Below are 19696 nucleotides of genomic sequence, written 5' to 3'. Positions count from 1 at the left end.
AATGCGAATACAGAGCTGAGTGTATCTGGGGTGGATGAATACCCTTAGCTTAATGGAAAGGATGCCACTTTTAAAAACTATTCTTCTTAAAAGTGCAGAATTCTTGTATAGATTGGGCCTTATTCCCCCCACCATGGCAGGAAAGAGCCACGGGGTCAAACAAGCTTTACCCAGAGATGCTGCTGCATCAAAATGCAGACTATTGAGCTCCTTGGTTATTTTTCTCTCTGTTGTGCACAACAAAAAACAAATGGTCATGGAAGAAACAGCTGCTGCAATTGGAGAGGGGGAAAAAAAAAGTGAGCTCACAAAGGGGAGGGAAATACTTTCCGTTTGCATGTAAAACAGATTTCTTTCTTCACAGTGCAGGTGACAGAGCACTGGCACAGGCTGCCCAGGGAGGTGGTGGATTCTCCTTCTCTGCAGATGTTCAAGACCCACCTGGATGCCTACCTGTGCAACCTGGGCTAAGGAGCTGCTTTGGCAGGGAGGTTGGACTAGATGATATCTGGAGGTCCCCTTCAAACCCTACAATTCTGTGGTTCTGTAATACTAATTCAGCCTCAAAAGCGTGAAATAAAATCCTACTTTTAGCTACCTGGATCTGAATGTGATCTGATCATGCTTACTCTACAAATTGAATGACCTGACAGAGTTAAATCACGTTACTACACAGATCCCTGTCCTTTGCAAGCATGACAGGGCAGCCCACAATGCACGACTGCCCTGAACAGCTTATTAGTGGATGAAGTTATTAACATGCTCAGAATCTGTGTTGAAGCCCTCAGTTCACAAGCTGTGAATTTAGAATAATAGTACCTGGAAGAATAATCTATCTGAATATTTTAAATTGATGCTGTTCTTAGCCAGTTGCAGAATTCTGCTAGAGAAAGTCGGAACATGCATTGTGACTTGTGCTTCTGAAAATAATAGCTATATATTTATAGTGCAGGCTAGAGGCAGGAAAAAAATAGACCAGATTAAAACATAGCTATTTCCTAATGTTGCTTTTAAGACATGTGCCACAAGGGGGACTCTTCTACAATTTTACAGGACAAAAATGATTTCCCTGAAAAGGATGTGGGGTGAAAAGATGAGTAAATCATTTCTGCAACTGATTACATAGGGACCATTTTAGGCTTTATAAGCCCACAAGAGTTGTTAACCTGTACAATTCATTAACAGGCAGCAGTTTACATTCATAACCAACTGTTGTTCTAGCTCCTTTACATCTCTGATTTTATACTGCATATTTAAAACCCTGAGTAGCTTATTAATTCATCTTAATGGAGGGGGAGTTAAGAGGCTTTGCTGAGCTACTAGATAGAAACCACAAAAGCAAACAAAAACACACACAAAACAAGCTGACAACCCATAGATACTTGCACTTACAGTGCAAGGCTGAGAGAACCCACTGAACTACAGAGGCTGGACACTGGTATTCCCACAGTAGAGTATATAGAACAGAAGAGGAATGGTGATGGGTGGAATGTGCAGAGAAAATGTAGGACGGGTACAGCTCTGGGCTTTAGGATGGGGTTTGGGCAGTTAAGAAGGGGAATATTCCACAAAAGATTGCTGGGAAGGAGGGAGGAGGTTGGCTAATCAGCATGAGCCTTAGAGAAACACAACATAAATTACCCGAAGAACAACAGAACAACTTATAGTTTGGTAACATGCACATTTCAGCATGGTTTGCTGTACTGCTCAGAAATACTAAGCTACAGTGAAAGCTCAACACTGCATGGCTGCATACCTTAGACACAGCACATTGTAAGGCTTGTCAGTGTTTAAAGTTAATTCCAGATGATGCACCTAAAAAAAATGAAGCATTAAAAATACAAGACCTATTTTTTTTATCTTTTAGAGAGCATATAACAAGGTCACAATAAGCTGTGTCCACAGTGTCTTTCTTGGTTAAGATGCAAAAGAAAACTGGAGTAACTACTTAGTTGAAACTCTGTTATTGTGAAATGATACGTAGTGGGAGCTGTGGGTATATAGTGAAAGTTACCAAGATGGCAACAAAAATGAAACTGAGAATTAACTGAGGATTCAAATGAAGTTGTAGGTGACCTTGCAATTACTTTAAAAGCTACTCCAAATAAGAGACATTATCATTCTAATTAGAACTTAATTTTAGTGGTGACAAAACCGTATTATTCAACTGCCATAATTCTTGATACAAGTGATGGAATAATTGCCTTTTTTCTTAAACAAACTGAATTCCTACTTTATCTTCAAAACATTAGCAGAAACCCGGAGCAAACAGTTTCTAAATCTATGCCAGAGAACAGCACTTCAAACATGCTACTAGTCAATGTGCAATAGAGAACAAGATGAGAGCATCCATATCTGGTTGCAGATGCGAATATCTTGAGATGGTGACTGGTTCATTAATGTTCTTTTTTAAGATGACGGTAGGAGGAAAAAGTTACTTCCAGCATGAGCAAAAAATGTAATAGCAAAAGTGCTATATCATGGCCGGAAACAGTGATAGAGCACCTCATGGGAAGGCAAGGCCAACCCAGGGGAGTTCAGGTGCATGCAATATACCTGAATGACCTGAAGGGGTGTAGCCAGGATCTACCCCTTCCAAGACCTCATTTAAGGGTTGGCAGTGGAGGTGAGGGCATTTCTTTGGTGATACCTGAGACCTTCTGAAGTTAAGAAGTTTTTCCTCCTTTGTTTCTGTGTCCACAGATTATTGGAGAATGGGGACCTATAAGGGACAGTGGTGCTATTATTAAATCCCCTTCAAAAATGGCTGACTTCTTGAATAAATTAGGACAACATTTTTTGACAGCTGAGGGAAGAGTAGTAGCAGCATCTGCCATTGCACAGCTGCTGCTACTCACTATTAATGCGTATCGCTCCTCAAAGAAGAATTAAAAGATGAAAACAAGTATTTAAAAGCTCATATTAGACAACTGGGAAGTAGAATTACATCTTTGATGAGGGTAAACTGTGTCCCCTTCAAATTGTACTTCCCCTTTGAAATGTTTGATGAGCGTGTTCAATGATAGCCTGTCCAGAGGGAGAATGAGGAATGCCTGTAACATATCTAACTCCCTACTCTTGGAGGAAAATTTTAGTGGCCTTAGAGGTATATGCAGGTCCATTATCTGTTTTTATAGTATCTGGGTTCCCCATAGCAACGTAAGGAAGTAACCAGTGTTCATGGGCATTGTGACTGTGTTCAATTGTATGCGCTGTGGCAAACGTGTAAGAAGAAAATGTAGCTATTGTCACGTGCATGTATTTTAGATGGCCAAATTCATGAACATGAGTGACATCTGTGTGCCAGAGTTGAAGAGGTGCTGTGTCACAGGGATTTGTCCCTATTTGAGGCAAAGAGGCGACTGCCTGGCAGTCTGAGCATGTTGGAATAATGTTACAGGCTTGATTCACTGTCATTTGGAATTGTTTCCTTAAAATTGTTATTTGTTCATTTTCATAAATTGTTAATTGTTTCTCCTATTCTGATGGAAAAACTGATGGGAGAGTTGTGCCTGTTGAAGTAACTGAGGGGTATCAAAGGTGACTGTGGCTTGATCAGCCTTACGGCTGCCCTCTCTTAATGGACCGGGCAACGTAGTTTGTGATAGAATATGCATAATAAAATAGGGGACAATACTGTGAGAGACATAATACAAAACTCACTTGAGCTGTACAAACAAATCAGGATTGTGAACTTCCTTAAGAAAAGATTGTTCAATTCACTGAACAATGCCTGTAATAAGAAAGAATCAGTTACTATGTTAAGCTTTTGTTCTGCAAAAAGTCGAAAGGCTTGAGCCACTGCAGTGAGTTCTACAACTTGAGGTGACCTATCGATGATATGCACGTCTGATTGCTTTCGTGTAGCAATTGCACACTAGAGAACCACTGCCCAGTGTGTCTTACTGGAGCCATCTGTTGGGATAAGAGTCTTGTTGGTATTGGTCAGCTACACTGAATGGGCAGTGGCCAAATCCACTCCTGCACTGCCGGCGGTAGCTGATCTCAGGGAGCTGGCCAGGCAGTGGCTGGCTAATTTGGGATTGTTTTTGTTGTCATAGTGCATGGTCTAGCACTCTTCTTCCTGTTTCCCAGCAGATCAGATGGCCGTGCAGCAACAGGAAATTTAGATCAGCTTTCTCTCACCCAGTGTAGCCCCTTGCTACACCAGGGACAGAGCTGGAACAGCACAAGCATTTTTATTTGCTCAGCTAGGCTTTTTACAGTCCTTTTGTACATGACTGTGTTCCCTAAAATTGTAATACTTCATTTTTTGAGCTGTCCCTACATCAAGTTGGGATGCCAGCATGTCTACTAGGAAGGTCATGTTATGACTTTCTGTGCTGATGTCTTGATACACTTTAATCATGACAGTAATGGATGGATCTGCATTCTTTAGGATTGCAAAGCCTTTTGCAAATCCACATCAGCATTTTCTACTGCTAATTGCTTAAGCAAAATATCCTAGGCAGCTTGATTATCCACTTGTCTGTCTAAAATATTTTGTAAACAGTCAAAAAATTTAATGTAGGGCTCGGCAGCCCTCTGCTTAATTGATATAAATGAGACATTAGGCACATTAGTATCAGGTATCCGATGGATAGCGTGCAACACCAAAGTCTTAACTTGTTCAAGGCATTGCCTGTCCATCTGTGCCTGGGCTTGAGGTGTTGCCTGGACCCCCTCCCCTATGAGCTCCTCCATGAGAATATGATTTAAATTAGTCAAATTATTCATAGCCTGGACGGTAGCCAGTTCTCAGTATTCAGTCATAAGCACAGTGTATTGCATGGGAGACAATCATTCGCAACAAAATTTTCCAGTCGTAAGGGGTCACAGCACAGTGTCAGCAATTGCAACCAAAAGATTATACATAAAGGTGGAATGAAATCTATATTTTTTCATCAAGTTCCTTACTTCCTTCTCCACCTCACAAGGCAGGAGGGGGGCTGATGTGCGTGATACATCACAGGAAAGGCTTACAATGTATCAGCATCACCCCTTGATAATACTTCTTTTCTCCATTGCTCTAAAGCACTGTAGTATGCTGTGGGAGCAACAACATTTCTCCCTCCATACATCCAGAGTTGCCTTGTCTCATATGCAGAAAATGGCACATAGTCTTCGTAAACTTCATTTGGTTGGCGATTGCCCAGTCCCCTGATTTGTTAAGATTTGAGTTCTGGGTGATGGTTTGATTTTTTTAACTGGCAAATTAGACCCTACCTGCACTTAGCAGATTTGGAGAAGGTACATCTACCTGCCCACAGCAGCCACAGTTTTACACTTACCTGTGCACCTTGCCACAGCAGGGTGGAGTAGTGGAGTACTTATGTATAGGATTAATTCCTTCCTACAATCCCCATGAAATGCCTAAAAAGCACATATTGCCCTAATCTGATCTTCCATTCAACATGCTATGTGAATGGATGCTGGGAGGATAGCACAAAAAATCCAAGTGATGCACCCTGCAGTTGGAGCAGATGGGGAGTTTTGCTGTTCTTACAGCCTGTTACCTTGCTTTTAAATCTCCTGTTTTCCTTTCATACTTCTTTCCTTTATTGACTGCATCTTCATAAGAGCATGGAGGTTTTAGGAAGGCTGGAAAGAGGTGTCATAATCACAGAGCAGCTTCTGAAGTCAGTGTGACTTTTCCTTGCCTTTATGAACATCACTGCCACAGAGCAATTGCTGCTTCAAAGCCACTGTAGGGCACACAGCACTATGCTCTGTGACCCACAAGGGTCTGGCGGTCATGGTACTGCATAGTGCCGTGTGTTTCATCATTCCTCTGTATCTCCCTCCTCCTGCCCCCCTGAAGATGCATTACAATTTATAAACAGATTTTCATTATTTTATTTACAGTACTTTCCTTAGTCACTAGCTTGTTTTAACAGGAAAGTCTATTACATATAATAGTCTAAGTCTTTGCTATGCGTTTATAAATGGAGAAGGAAGGATGTATGAGTAGGTGCACTTGTGTGTACAGCCACGTATTCATATGTGCACAAAGAGAGAGCAAATCCCTACTAAGCAAGCAAGGGAAAGCTTTGCTGTGAGTCCAGAATAATGTCCCTCCTGTCCTTGCTTAATGATTTTAAGGAAATGAAGGAACCATTGGAGTCATGCAGAGCTTCTCAATGTCAGATCTAGGAACATTACCTATGTTACTGTGCTTCTAACTTACTAGACTTAATCTTATCAGTGTCTGACTACATTGTGAACACCTTTCAGTGTGCCTACAGGCCACTATGTGCCCTTATATCTGCTCAGAATTCACATCCTTACCCTTCATCCATTTATGCATATTGATAGTGCTAACTATGCAGCATTTTCAGTCTGCAAAGGAAGAACGTGTATCAGTAAATTAAGCTGATGGGAGAGACATAAATATTTATTATTCTTACTTGGTTTGATGGTTGTATTAACTTCGGTAGTTCATGACATTCTTATGCTTTGTGTTTCTGATCTAAACTGCAGTAATTAATCAGCATTTATCATTTCATTAAACCCTTCTTTGCATTCGGTGATAGCTCTTTGTAACAGTAAATCAGAGCAGGCCCTCCTTAATCTTTTAAATATTTAAAATTTGCATTTTCCTTTTCCATTTTAACAGTCTCTTCCCAGCATTTCTGAAATAACAAGTTAGAGCAAAATAGCTGTTTGTGAATGCTGTTAGAAAAACACTGAGACTAATTTCTAAAATGTAACATATTAAAAAATAATAATCTTTTTACCTGTGGAAAAATCAATCAGATTAAATAATGACCTTAACACGATTTCCTTCAGTGATCCTTGCCAAGGAAATAAATTCCTTTTAGTTGCTAAAAGTAATCGTGACCAAGTAGTTTCTCTAAACTCCACTGGCTTTAACACAGTCAGGGAGAAGAATCTAAATCGTTACCTTGGTGAGTTGCAGTGTTTGCTACAGGAATGGTAAACACTGTGGTTCTGTCACTTTATTTTTCTTTTCCCACAAAAACAGCATATACTGTACTGAATCACAGCTAAGTTGCAGTAGGGCACAGTTGGGAACTGCTGGTTTTACCACATAGTGCAGACCTTGCCACTGTCTTCACAGAAACACTTAAGCTTTCCAAATTGTAACATATTACAAAATGAACTACATACCAGAGGCTGGGCATAGTCCTTGCCCAAGTGAAATACCATCAGCTCCAAACTAGACGATTGGTGGCCATTTGCTGCACTGTGTAGAGCACTTCTAGGAGCCACATGGCTCCAAGGTTCCAAACTTCACTGCCTTCTGAACTTGCACCCATGTACTGCACATCTAACTGCTGCAGGGAACCATCTATTTCATTAAGCCTCAAGCTGAGCAATGCTGATGTACAACCGAGCTTGGTGGCATTAACCATATCCTCCTTAAATTCTCCCAACGTCTCCCCCAGAATTTGAGAGGACATCTGTAGCATTCCAAGGGCTACCAGGAACATTTTCCCTGGGAAGAGGCACTTGCAAAGTTCCTGGTAACTGCTCTACATTGAGATAAGCCCTTGTTTGCCCTTCCATTTATCTTTGTGAAGTCTCTTCTGCAGTCTCTGGGAACAGAAAAGGAAATCTTGTGTGCAGTAATGAGGGCCAATTTTACCTTTGTTTCCTTAAAGAGATAATTTCCCTAAGTTCTTGGGGACGTCTCAGGAGAGCTTTGAGAATGAAGCTGTTTTTAACACTGTGACACAGCATCTTGTCCTTACTCTTTCAAAAGCAGCAAAAGGGCTGCTTTGCAGACACTGTTCCTTTTTCAAACATGTCCAAACCACTTACCAGCTGTTATCTACCCCACGCAAGGTAATCCTGTCCAGAGCTGTAATTTCTCTTCCATAATATAGAAGAAATGAAACTTTCTCAAAATCAAAAACTGTTTTAAAACTTGCTAAGTTGTACAAAACTGTCTAATGCCAAGGATCTTGTTTCTGTCCCAGTGGATCTATGTGATTCCCCAAGTATTAGATTGGAAACTGCTGCTCTTTGCTAGGTTGTAGGCATAATAATTAAACTTCCTTGGGCTAGAATCACTTATTTCCAAGTTGCCCCTCCACACAAATGGGATTAGGATCTTGCATCCACTAGCACTGTCTCCCCATGCCTGCTCAATACATCCTGTCTCGTTAACAAGAGCCAAAAGGCAGCAATTTCTGAATGCCATGGCCACCTATATGTTTCTACAGCATCCATGCAGGGAGAAGCAGGGAGAAGCAGGGAGAAGCAGAGCTTTTGCTTAATGGCTAACAGCATGCCAAGTTTGCAGGGTTGGCACGTCTCATGAAAGGTGGCTTGGGAAAGGTACACTGCCACTTCATCCTGTATCAGAAAAGAGTGATGAAGTGCCAGGAAGATAAACTTTTGGCTTTCAGGGCCAGTACCACCTTGACAGCTTTGGTTACAAGTGAATTACCTGACTGTACTCAAGTTGCTGCTATGCTATTGATTCAAGTCTGTATGACAGCTTTATCATTTCATCACTTGGGTTTAGTGCTCTGAATCCAAACAGAGACATTAATGAAATGCTCTTCATCAAATAATAAAGAAAAAAGGTAATATTTCTCAGTGCTCATCTAATGGGCTTTCAAGAAGCTGCCTTCAAAATTCATTCGATAAACTACCATCTTGCTTTTTGGAGTTTATCAAACGTTGTGGTTTTATCACTATTTTGTAATAAATGCAAGTCATTCTCAGACTGTAAACAATGAGGCACTCAGTGATAACTTGAAGTCACCATTTGAAGGGTCAGCATGCAAGTGCGCACAGGAGGGAGCTGCCACCATTCTTATTTCTAGCTAGCGCTATGTAATGTCTGCACAGGCACAAATTAGGGCTAAAGGAGAAAGCATTCAGGTTTATATTTCCACTTGCAGCACAATTGTAAGTCTTTAAGAACTGTTTATCAGCATCCATTGGCTGCAAAATGTACTTATTTATAACAGTACAAATAAGTAAGTTTTGAGTTACAACTGACAATGAGAGGCAAACTTACTTTTCAGCCACTGAGATCACACAAAAACAGCCTGGAGATGACCACTGCACCTTTAGATACTAACCTGTTATGATGACACTTCCTGGAATGCCCTTCATAGCAGTAACTGATTCAAAAATACCTGGAACCCACCATGTTTTTCCTCTATGGAAACTGAGAGTTGTGTTAGAGATTGGTGTTCTCTCAATGCTAAAAAACAAACAAAAAACTCTACAGAATTTTCCATCTCTTTTGTGTTTTACCTTACCCTTAGAAACTTCAAATATTTTTCATAATTTTTCAACCAACAGACGTTGTTCTGCCTCACATTGGGTATTGCACTACCCTTCTACAGCCACCAAGTCAGTTATTTGAACCCTTTCTAAATATGCAGCACACAGAGAAAGCCATAGTAAGCCACAAAACTGTTAGTGCCTGCTTGGAGGATCATACAAATTAAATCAATGTCAAGAGCAATAAGTATCACCTTGATCGGTCAGCCCTTGAGCAGTTCTGCCACCCAGGGGAAAGTGCTCATGCCTTGCACCATCAGCTCTGCAAATGTACTGGTTAAATGGCTATAAATTGTATCCCAAGATTGAGATATTCTGTTCTACTTATTGTATCCAACAAAGCTAAGCTAATACAAAACTTCCCATAGGAAAGTACAGATGATTGTCCACCTGTATTGTTATTGCTGCTGGTTCCAGCACCCACTGCTCACTGTCTAGAATCTGTATTATGTTATTCCCATAAAAGAAAAATTTGAAAAAAGAAAATAAATAATGCACTCCTAAATTTTTTGTGCCTGTGAAAGATTTCTTGAAGCTCTCTCTTTCCCATCAGTATTCAAATCATTACAAGTATAGCTAAAATTAAGCCAGGGTTTTAAACAGCATCCATTGATGAAAAATATAAAAGTTCTTACATTCTTTGCATTGTAGGAAAAGGCATAAGCACTTGAACAACACAAAAGAGGAGGAATAAGTAGGTTTTGCACTTGGTAAGTGTGCTCGGTACTGCTTACTACCAGTGTTAGGCATGTCAATCCTTAGAGCACTAAAGCTGGTAGAGCTGTGAATCATCGGTAGAACCAGGTGGGCAGGAAACTGAAAGTAGCCAGGAGATGACATTTCTCTAAAACCTTCTGACTGTGACAATGTATTCAGTAAAAAAGACAGTTGTCAGATCTTGCAGTAAAAATGGCGTAGTGAAATAAATACAGTATGTTAAACAGGATTAAAATAGAACATTTTACTAGTTATTTCAAAGAATAGAGTTTTTTTCTTCCATCATTCTTGTCTGTATGTTCAGAGTCCAGCTAAACTCCAAACAGCTTTTTTTTTTTTTTTTTTTTTTTGTTAGTTACCAAGTCCAAATACGTCAAGGTAAAAGACTGAGGAGAAAGAAATACCCGACCTTTTTGTTTCTTGCATGGTAGGCTACATTGCATTTCTCATGCCTAAAAACAAGTACTGTCACTCAAAATATTTGGTCAGAAACCTCAAGTTGAAAAGGAGGTATTTGACAGAAATGTCACATTTATATTAGCATAACATGCGAATAGCTTCTAAAGACAAACACTAAAAGAAGTTTCCTGTAGGAGAACCTGTGCAAGGGGAAAACAAACAAAATCACAGTAGCACAAGTCCATTTACTACCAGAGCAGAACCAACAACGATCGTCATCCAGGTCTTGAGGTAAAACTCAACTACAGGAACAGGAAAAGAAGGATGATGCTAATCTTTTCCTCATTAATTGCACACATTGATCAGTTGACCCTTCCAATCTTTCAAGAGGTACCAGTAATGCTCTCACAACCAGTTTGATCTTATTCTGAAGAAAAAGTTGGTATAACATGACACTTGAGTTTTTAATCCTAATATCTCATTGGAGAAGAAGGGTATGCTCTGTATTGCTAATGCTTTTAGCTATTACTTGGTAGTTACGAACAACAGTATCTCTCATCTCACTTCTGAAAGTGTAAAATGACACATTCACTACTTCAAGTTATAAGCAGAAATTAAAAGCAGCTGCCAGTTTTTTATATAGTGTATTTTACAAGCAATGCTTACTTCAAAGATTTTGGAAGAATTCTGTGTGTCCTGACAGCCTCTGCCTTTCACAGCTGCATTTATATGTATTAGTCTTGGAAAATGTTCACTTTTTATCCCCTACACCATGATCCGTTTGTCTTACAGCAGGTTTATGTTTGAGTGGAATGGTGTTTGCACCATTTCAACCAACAGCTAGCTGGGTTTGAAAATGTATCTATGCCCTCTTATTAATTATTCTCTATTTCTGTCTCATAGAATCCTGTATCATCCTGGTTTATTTCAGTGGAATATAGCCATAGGATGACAATTATTGATGGATCATAAAAACTGGAGCTAAAAGACTGTAAAAAGAAGAACATATAACTGATGTGGGAAGAGATGAAAAGATGAAAAATTGACTGGAGAAGAAAATTGGAATGAGCTAATTCACAAAAGAAAATGAATAAACCACAGCCAGGTAACTCTGAATAAGATTAATTGCTATGCATTTCCTTCCCTTCTACAATTTTTACTGTATTTAATCAACTATTTCCAAGTTCAGCTTAAAAATGCTGTACTCTTACAAATGCTAATTCCACTGTTATGTAAGTTGGCTATTTCAGTGTTGAGTGAGATTGTCTGCTTGCATAAACTGGTATATCGCTATTGACTTTGGTACTGTTACTCAATTTTAAACCAGCCGAGGATTTGCTCCATTGACTTTCATGGATTTATTTTTAATTTATTCCTCTGAGCTCAGAACCAAGAGCTCTGGATATAAATTTTGAACATAAATAGATACTTTCCAAATCTAAACAGTATAGCCACAAGTACCAATACAGGAAAAACAAGCTAGGCATGTACAGAACTGTCTGAAAAGTTAACCAAATGTTGCTGTGCAATTATTAGTAGTTTACCATTTATTAACTATAAATCAAGATTAAAAAAACTAACTTAAGTGAAGCACTGTTTAGTGGAATGTGAGCCTGTCAAAATAGTTGTTGGGGAGGACAATTAATTGGTACAAATGTGAGTGCAAATTTCATTTTTAAACTTTAAAGCATGTCATTTGTAGTATACAACATATGTGCACGATACAAATTTCATACATTTTCTTCAGTGACAATAAAAAGTGCAGTTTATTATAAACTGAAGTAAAAATTAAAATAAAAAAAAATAAATCACAGTTTTGTCATTGGTATGTGAAGGTTATTCCAAGGGCCCATCCAGAGTTCCTCTTCATCTGACTGTGTGTGTTCACTGTGCGATTCCAAGGGCTCTTTTACATCCTCGTTATCAACAACAGATTCTTGCTCTTCTGTGCTTTTCATTTTGGAGCCACCTGACTTTGTTACTATGTTTTCGGCCCCTATAGAGGAAGCAAATGAGACACTACAAGGTCTTGTGTTCATTTTATCACTAGAAGATGGTCCCTTTGACAACGTGTTCAGTGGGACATTCTCCTCGTGTGTCACTGCAAGCTTGTCCAGTTTCTTGAACTGTTTGCCCAGCCTCACTGGAGATGTCACTTTTAAATTATTAGCAAGGCAAACACGACGGGTTCTGACAACAGAGCCATTCTGTGCAATGTAGATGTTACCATTGACGTTGTTTTGAACATTGGGGTTATTAAGACGATTCCTTTGGCTGGAATCGGGAGCGCTGTCCTCTCCAGTGGAGCTGGTCTCATACTCCGGGTCAACTACCAACTTGATCCTTTTCTTTCTGGCCCACTGTTAGACAGTAAATAGAAATATTATTAAATCTCAGTATGATTTCTCACAGCTTTTTGGGGTGGGTTCTAAAGATGCATTCATCTCTGTTGTCAGTAAGTCAAAGTGTATCTTTTCAGAATTCTGGGAGCAAAGACATTGCTTTGAGAGTAGATTTCTGTATATCACAGTATTAGTAAACCAGTCGTATTTCAGCAAAGCAATGTCTTTGTCTTACAAAGAGATACGAAAAACAGCTGCACTAGTGTTCCTTTCTAACTGAAATCGGAAGGCACTAATGAAAAAAATAATTATGTATTACTTTCAATAAAATATTGTGCTAAGGGGTAAATGCTTAGGAAGGCCTTCAAAGTTTTCTTTCACATTATTACTAAATGGTAGATTCAATGCAGAAGTAGTATCAACAAAAGTCTATTCCATATGTAACGCCATGTAAAGGACAGAAAGATCTCAGGACCAACGCAAGGGAAATTGTCAGGCACAGTGTTAGCAAAATTGGCTTGTTGGAGAAAGACTGACTTAAGGCTTTGTGCCAGTTCCGATGTGGGAGAATCAATGGGGATGCTTTGCTATTAAATAGAAGACGGTGGAGAAATGAGACTTCAGATTTCTGTAAAACTTAAATACATTTTTAAAGAGTTAATGCAAACAACTTCCATGTTGCAGTGACTTTGTACCATAGAGATGAAAAAAAATATACCTTATTTAATTCTAAATGTCTCCTGGCAATAACTGAAACAAGCTACTACTGTTCAATTACTAATGAAGACACTGCTGTTTCACTAAGGCAGCAGATACCATCATGACTGACTCTCACAGCAACACATACACATGCACATAAGAAAAGACAGTTTTAGAGAAAGAAAATCATGCCAGGAACAAATGGGTAGTAATTCTTGAGCTTTTGAAAAGTCACATCATCTCAAAACTAGTTCTAGGTGTGTTCATTTGTTTCTGATAAAGACATATAATTTTCTTCACACAGGTAAATGCCAGTGGATGAAAGGACTAACTAATTTAAATGGGATCTACATGAAAACACTGTGCAGCCATGACTTGGTGCTATATGGAATACAAGAAAGTGAGCACAAATCCAGTTTGTATCTCAAGGAAGTTCAAATCCGAAGGTGAAAACAATTTGTTGCTCAAGTATCATACCCAAGTATAGAAGCGTCATTAAAATTCAGCTATTCTTCTCTGTCGTCTGCAACAGAGACTTCTTGGCAGAGCTTTGGTGAATATGCCAGTTGTTGTACTAGCTTAGAAGTACACAAAAGGCTAATCCATTACTGGCTCATTGCTTTATTTATTTATTTTAATTACTTATCAGGATAAATGGCTGAGAAACAGCTCTATGGGTTTTGACACAAAGCAGATAAAGTGTAGATAGCTTGTGTGCATACAAAGCTTTCAGACTTTGCTGTCAGAATAGATAAGAGCACCATGAAGCAGGACATCATGCAACAGGGGTTGTTTCTTATTTGAGAACTCAAAAGCCCCTTTGAGTTGTAAACAACAGAAGTCCCTCCTACGTAACCATGATCATACTAAGCGGAAATGTGCTGCTGAAAGTGCTATACGATTTCCCTACTAAATGACATTAAATCCTGCAGATTAGTGAATTTTGAAAGATAAATACCAAAATCACTGACATATATGACAGTTACCTGATCACCTTCAGCAATAGTTTGCCATTATGCTTCTCAAACTTTTGAACAGTTTTTTGTTGCTGCTGTTGTTTTTTAATTAAAACAAAACAAACACACGATAAAATGGAAGGGCAGAAGTTTGGAAGCGGAACTAATTTCCTGGAATTTCCTAAATTTTCTGACCAAGTTCGGTTTGTACACCTGATTCTACACGTCTGCCTTTTACATCACTGATACTTGAATCTCATAACCCAGAAACAGTTTAATCCCAGTGCTGCTAGTAATACCCAGCAGATCTGGAAATGTTGCTTCCCTGCAATTTCAGTTTCCTCCCTGGAGACAGGGTGAGGTTTACAGCTGAGAGCCTGTGAAGTTTATTAGGTGTTTTTATGGTGGGTAAACGTAAATATATGACATTTAAGACTCTTGTTCTTCAACGTTTGTAACTTCTCCTTCCTCAAAGTGCCACTGTGTGACGCAGATGTACCCTGCATGAACACAGGGCACTTAACAGGTCTGTGCCATCAGGTTCATCAAGCTATCCATCACAGTTAATTCCAGATGCTACATACCTTTGCTTCACTATGCTAAAAGGAATAAATATAAGAATTAAAACAATGCTATACAATTTAAATTGGCAGAGAAATATTGTGTCTTGCCATTGCTCAATGAAATTTAATCTTTCTGCATCTATCACCACGTGCATGTGAATAGTCTTTCTGAAGAATTATATCAGTTTAGTTGTCCACAGTTCTGTCCTTAAGGCATATAAGATTGATAAGCTGAAGCTATAAGCTTTGTCTTTCTCATTTTGGCTCTCTCTAGTCAAGATGTATTGTTTAGGAAAGACCACACAGAAAGCACAGCAAACAAGATCACTCCTTCTTGCAAAACGTCCACCTACTGTTGTTCCTTTTTAAAAGGATGTAGAATCACCAGCAGTCTCAGACTCTGTAACAGCAGTGTCAAGGGTGCCATCTGATTGAGACTGACTTTGCTCTTGGAATCCCTTTTTTATTTTCTTTCTTTTTGTGTTGATGTCAGAACTCTGAGTCTCAGTATCAGGGGAAGTAGCAGTTTTGCCAGAAGTGGCACTTGTGCTTCTTATCCCTTTAGTACCTTTGGAAATGACACTGATTTCACTTTCTAGGCAGGAAGATTCGTTCTTACTGATAGCTTCCTCTCTGTCACTAGCATCTGTATCAACCTCTTCTGTGTTTTCATCCTCGTTATCCCCACTGTTAACACCTGATTCTCTTCTCTTGTCTTCTTCATTAGCAGCATTTTTAGCACCTTTTGTATTTGCAGATGTTTTAGAAACAGTTTTATTCTTCGTGCTATCTGATGTCTTATCAGGACTTGCACTGACTTGCTCCATATCTGCTTGCTCATCTTCTTCCGAAACCTCTTCTATCGTGTCTTCTATTTCAAGGCTGGCAGAGGAGGTTTTGCTCTTATAGCTGGATCCTGAAGTTTTCCTGTAGCTTGCACCTGATGCCTTTGAGCTGACTGATTTCTGGCTGGATCGCCTTGCTCTGCCACGAGAACTACTTCCCCTGCTTTTTATACTTGACCTTGCAGTACTACTTCTACTGCTGGAGTCACTAGTTCCTGATTTGCTGAATGAACTTTGAGTAGATGAGCTCTGTGACAGGCTGTCATCTTCATCACTGTCAGACTCTTCCTCATCACTGTCTTCTTCAGAAGAGTCCTCCTCCGATTCACTGCTAGAGCTGGATCCAGAGCTATCATCAGAATCCCCAGACTCTTCATCAGAGTCCACGGTACTTTCAGTGGCTTCATCTTGGTCCAGAGTTACTGTCAAATAGTCTTTATCTTCTGATTCTGAGCCAGAGCTACTACTCTTTGCTGATGATTCATCTGAACTGTATTTTCTTACCTTCTTCTTCTTCTTTTCATAATCACTGTCCTCATGTTCACTCTCTGCTGTGATACTTATTGAAACTCCTGATTTTGCTTCATCTCTGTCTTCCTCTTCTTTTCCTTCTGCATGCACTGCATCTTTGCTAGCAGTCTCTTGAAATTTTCTGGAGACACTAATGCGTTTTAACACATGATTTAGCTTTCTCATTGAAGGTCTGTCATCTATTGATTTCTGGAAGTAGCTTCCCCTGATAATCATGCTTTTCTCACCATCCACCTGGCGAGCTGACATCAACTTGGCATAACTGGAATCCTTCCTACTACTTTTCACTTTCTGCAGAATCATTGGGAAGATCTTTGTTTTCTTCCATGGAGAACGAGCAGACTCACTTCTTCCTACTGGTTTGTGAGCACTGACTGCTACGCGACTTAAATGCATCACTGCTTTTAGTTTCCTCCTTCCCTGGCTGGTTCTATATGCTCTTCCAGAGCCATGCCTTAGATCCATCCCACCATCTAAAGGTCTACCTTCTATTTGATCCCCTGCTCTCTGGCTTACACCTCTGCTTGAAGGACCTCTGCTTTGACTCATTCCCTGCAAATTATGAAAATGGAACTTGATTAAAATTTGAAAGATAGTTATTATGAGAACTTGTATCCCCAATGTAAATCAATAGGAACAAATGCAACACTTTCTTTAATTTTTTTTTGTTTTTTCCAACACCAAAACTAACTTACATGTTTTAGAATAGCTTTTCACCAAAGTTATGGGGAAAGTTGAACTTTCAGAAGAGACTGCAAATGTACAACCAGCTTGCCTTGCAACAGAGAAAAAGACTGGCTCTAAAACATTCTCTCTTCTTATTTAATTAAAACCCATGTGATGGATTAAGAGTCTGGTAATTATGAATATTCGGTAAAAAAAAGTGTACAGTTTCATATCCTTTCTCCTGGCTGCCACTGACATTTTAAATTTTCTTTACGTTCAGTTGTGAACTTTATGTTGCATTAGTTTAGGTGACTGATTTTCTCACTGGAAATTCAGCAGTTATAGGGTGAATATTAGTAATACTTCCTCCAGTTAACAGTGTAAAAGGGAATTACCTAAGGCTATGTGGACTTTTCATTGAAGTAGAAATCCACATTAAGGGAAAAAGCCATGTGCATATTAAAAGAAACTTTGCAATTGCTTTTTATTTCTATAAAAAGGAAAAGAGGTGCTGATGCAAATGTTAGCAGTCATCTGAAGGGCAAATGATAATTAAGATTGGAAGAGCTGATTATTTGGTCTATATACAATTCTCAATATTCTTATCCATTAAAAAAAAAACATTTGATAAGGTTTACAGTTGCTTCAGCTTGTTGCAGGGACAGAACCAACGTGCCAGAGATGCTTACCTCTTCTGCTGTTGATCCATGCGGACTATAGTAGTAGCCACCATCATTCTCCACCATGACTTCCCCATACTCATCATACATCCCTGAAGGAGACAACAAGCGGCGGCGGCTCCCATACTGAGGCAGTTCATACCTGGCAAAAACACCACCAGCTTTTCGTTAACACACACCAATGTATTCATGCATGTCTTCACAAATTGTAACAAATGCACACACACACGCATCCCTAAAGGACATCTTTACTCTCTTTTTTTTTTTTCCCTCTACCATTATGAAGTATTTTTAATTATTGTCGTTGTTACATCAGCAAACTGAACCCCCTCCCATTGGAATCAGCCATAAGCCCATTACAAGTGGAGGAAGCTCAAAATGCCAGTCTCATCCAAACAAGGCAGAATGACATTTTTCTAGGTAAATGTAGAAAGCCTGATGCTGGCTCTGAACTACAAGGAGAAAGTATTGCTGAACTCAGACTGGAAAGCCACAAAAAGGCAATTTGATTGAAATTCACTTCCAAGACAACAGATATACACAAAGAAAAAAGTGAGTATAGAAATGTAATGACAAAAAGGGGCTACATTCTCTGTGGTAAAATTAGCTTCCTAAAGGAGCTGTGAGTTATATAACGTGCATTTAAGTTTTAAGAAGTTAGTTTTGTTCATACCATGCTCAGTTGCGGATGCAAAGATTAAAATAATCCTGAGGTAAAGGAAAGGATCAGGTGCTGTTATTATCCCTAAACCTTACCTTGAAAAGCAGCATTTCAGAAATATAAATAGGAAAAATGAAAATATACCCATGCTCATAACTGTAGTAATCTTGCCCATAGTATTCCTGCCCTGGATCAATTCCAGACTCCATACTTAACTCCTGTCAAAAGAGAAATGTGGATTGAATGCACAAAGTAACACGTGAATAACACATGAAAAAAGATACAAAGAATGAAGTGAAAAAAAAAAAAAAACAACCCAAAAGAGCTATAAAAGTTAAAAGAACACTGATACCCATCAAAAACTATAGTGAGAAGTCAACACAAGCTTTAAATGACCTCCTCTTTGGTGGATGACTGATCTAAGTCAGCTAAATACTGACACCAAACTGAATTCAAGGTGATTTCTTGAGCCACTCTCAAAGGTAAAATCTGTGTTCAAACACTAGGGCTATTTTACTTATACTCTTTGTTCAGATTCTTTTCTTACTGTTTGTATCCTACAACAGTGTTCTTAAGTTGGTATTACGCTGCTAAGTGGAATGTCTCTGCACTGCAGTAACAACTGAGCACAGAGGCTTTGGCATGTTGTCTCCATCACACAGTTCCAAGGAGGAAAATACCCTGCCCAATTAAAGTTGTTTCTGAACGTGTTCTTGTTATTACTGTAGAAACTGCCAGCATTCTCCACCACTGATAACAAACCTCACAAAAGTTACACTTGCTCTATTGCTTATTCTGGGAATGACGTAGGGTCTAAAAGATTTGAAAGATGAAGCACTGCATTTATAAACCATCACTTCACAGCAGCATGCTAATGCTTTCATTATCTTGGCAGGCCAACTGCTTAGTTCATCTCCAGGTATAACAATCAATTATCACGTGACTGACATCTGAAATAAATAGAGCGTGATTGGATATCAAGGAACTGAACACAGAATGTGAGGTGCAGACTCATCAATACCAAGTACAGAGGGGGATCGATCACCTCTCTGCTCCTGCTAGCCACTCTATTTGTGATACAAACCAGGATGCCATTGGACTTCTTGGCCACGCAGGCATGCTGCTGGCTTATGTTCAGCCAGCTGTCAAGCACTCAGGTCATTTGCTGGCTAGCAACTTTCCAGTCACTCTTCCCAGCCCTGTATTGCTGCTTGGAGTTGTTATGATCCAAATGCAGTGCCCAGCCTTGTTGAATGGATGCAGCCCATTGATCCAGCCCATCCAGATCTCTCTGCAGAGCCTTCCCACCCTCAGGCAGATGGACACTCCCACCCAGCTTGGTGTCACCAGTCAGACTTAATGAGGGGGCA

The 19696-nt window shown here is 39.4% G+C and overlaps 1 protein-coding gene across 1 annotated transcript in view; it reads right to left on the bottom strand.

Moving 5' to 3' along the window:
• Positions 1 to 11886: 11886 nt before the first annotated feature.
• Positions 11887 to 19696, bottom strand: part of PCDH15 (protocadherin related 15) — a 598943-nt gene continuing 591133 nt past the window's right edge. Inside the window, exons 40-42 of the mRNA XM_065746677.1 lie at positions 18471 to 18544; positions 17675 to 17807; positions 11887 to 12743 (exon numbers count right to left, since the gene is read on the bottom strand). Coding sequence (XP_065602749.1) covers positions 12192 to 12743; positions 17675 to 17807; positions 18471 to 18544 — 759 coding nt within the window. The 3' untranslated portion in view covers positions 11887 to 12191. The remainder of the gene's footprint in view (positions 12744 to 17674; positions 17808 to 18470; positions 18545 to 19696) is intronic.

The sequence above is a fragment of the Cyrtonyx montezumae genome, unplaced genomic scaffold (genome assembly GCF_038088225.1).
Source record: "Cyrtonyx montezumae isolate F1298 unplaced genomic scaffold, pur_monq_1.0 scaffold_4, whole genome shotgun sequence".
Lineage (NCBI taxonomy): Eukaryota > Metazoa > Chordata > Aves > Galliformes > Odontophoridae > Cyrtonyx > Cyrtonyx montezumae.
This window is presented reverse-complemented; position numbering and strand designations above follow the sequence as displayed.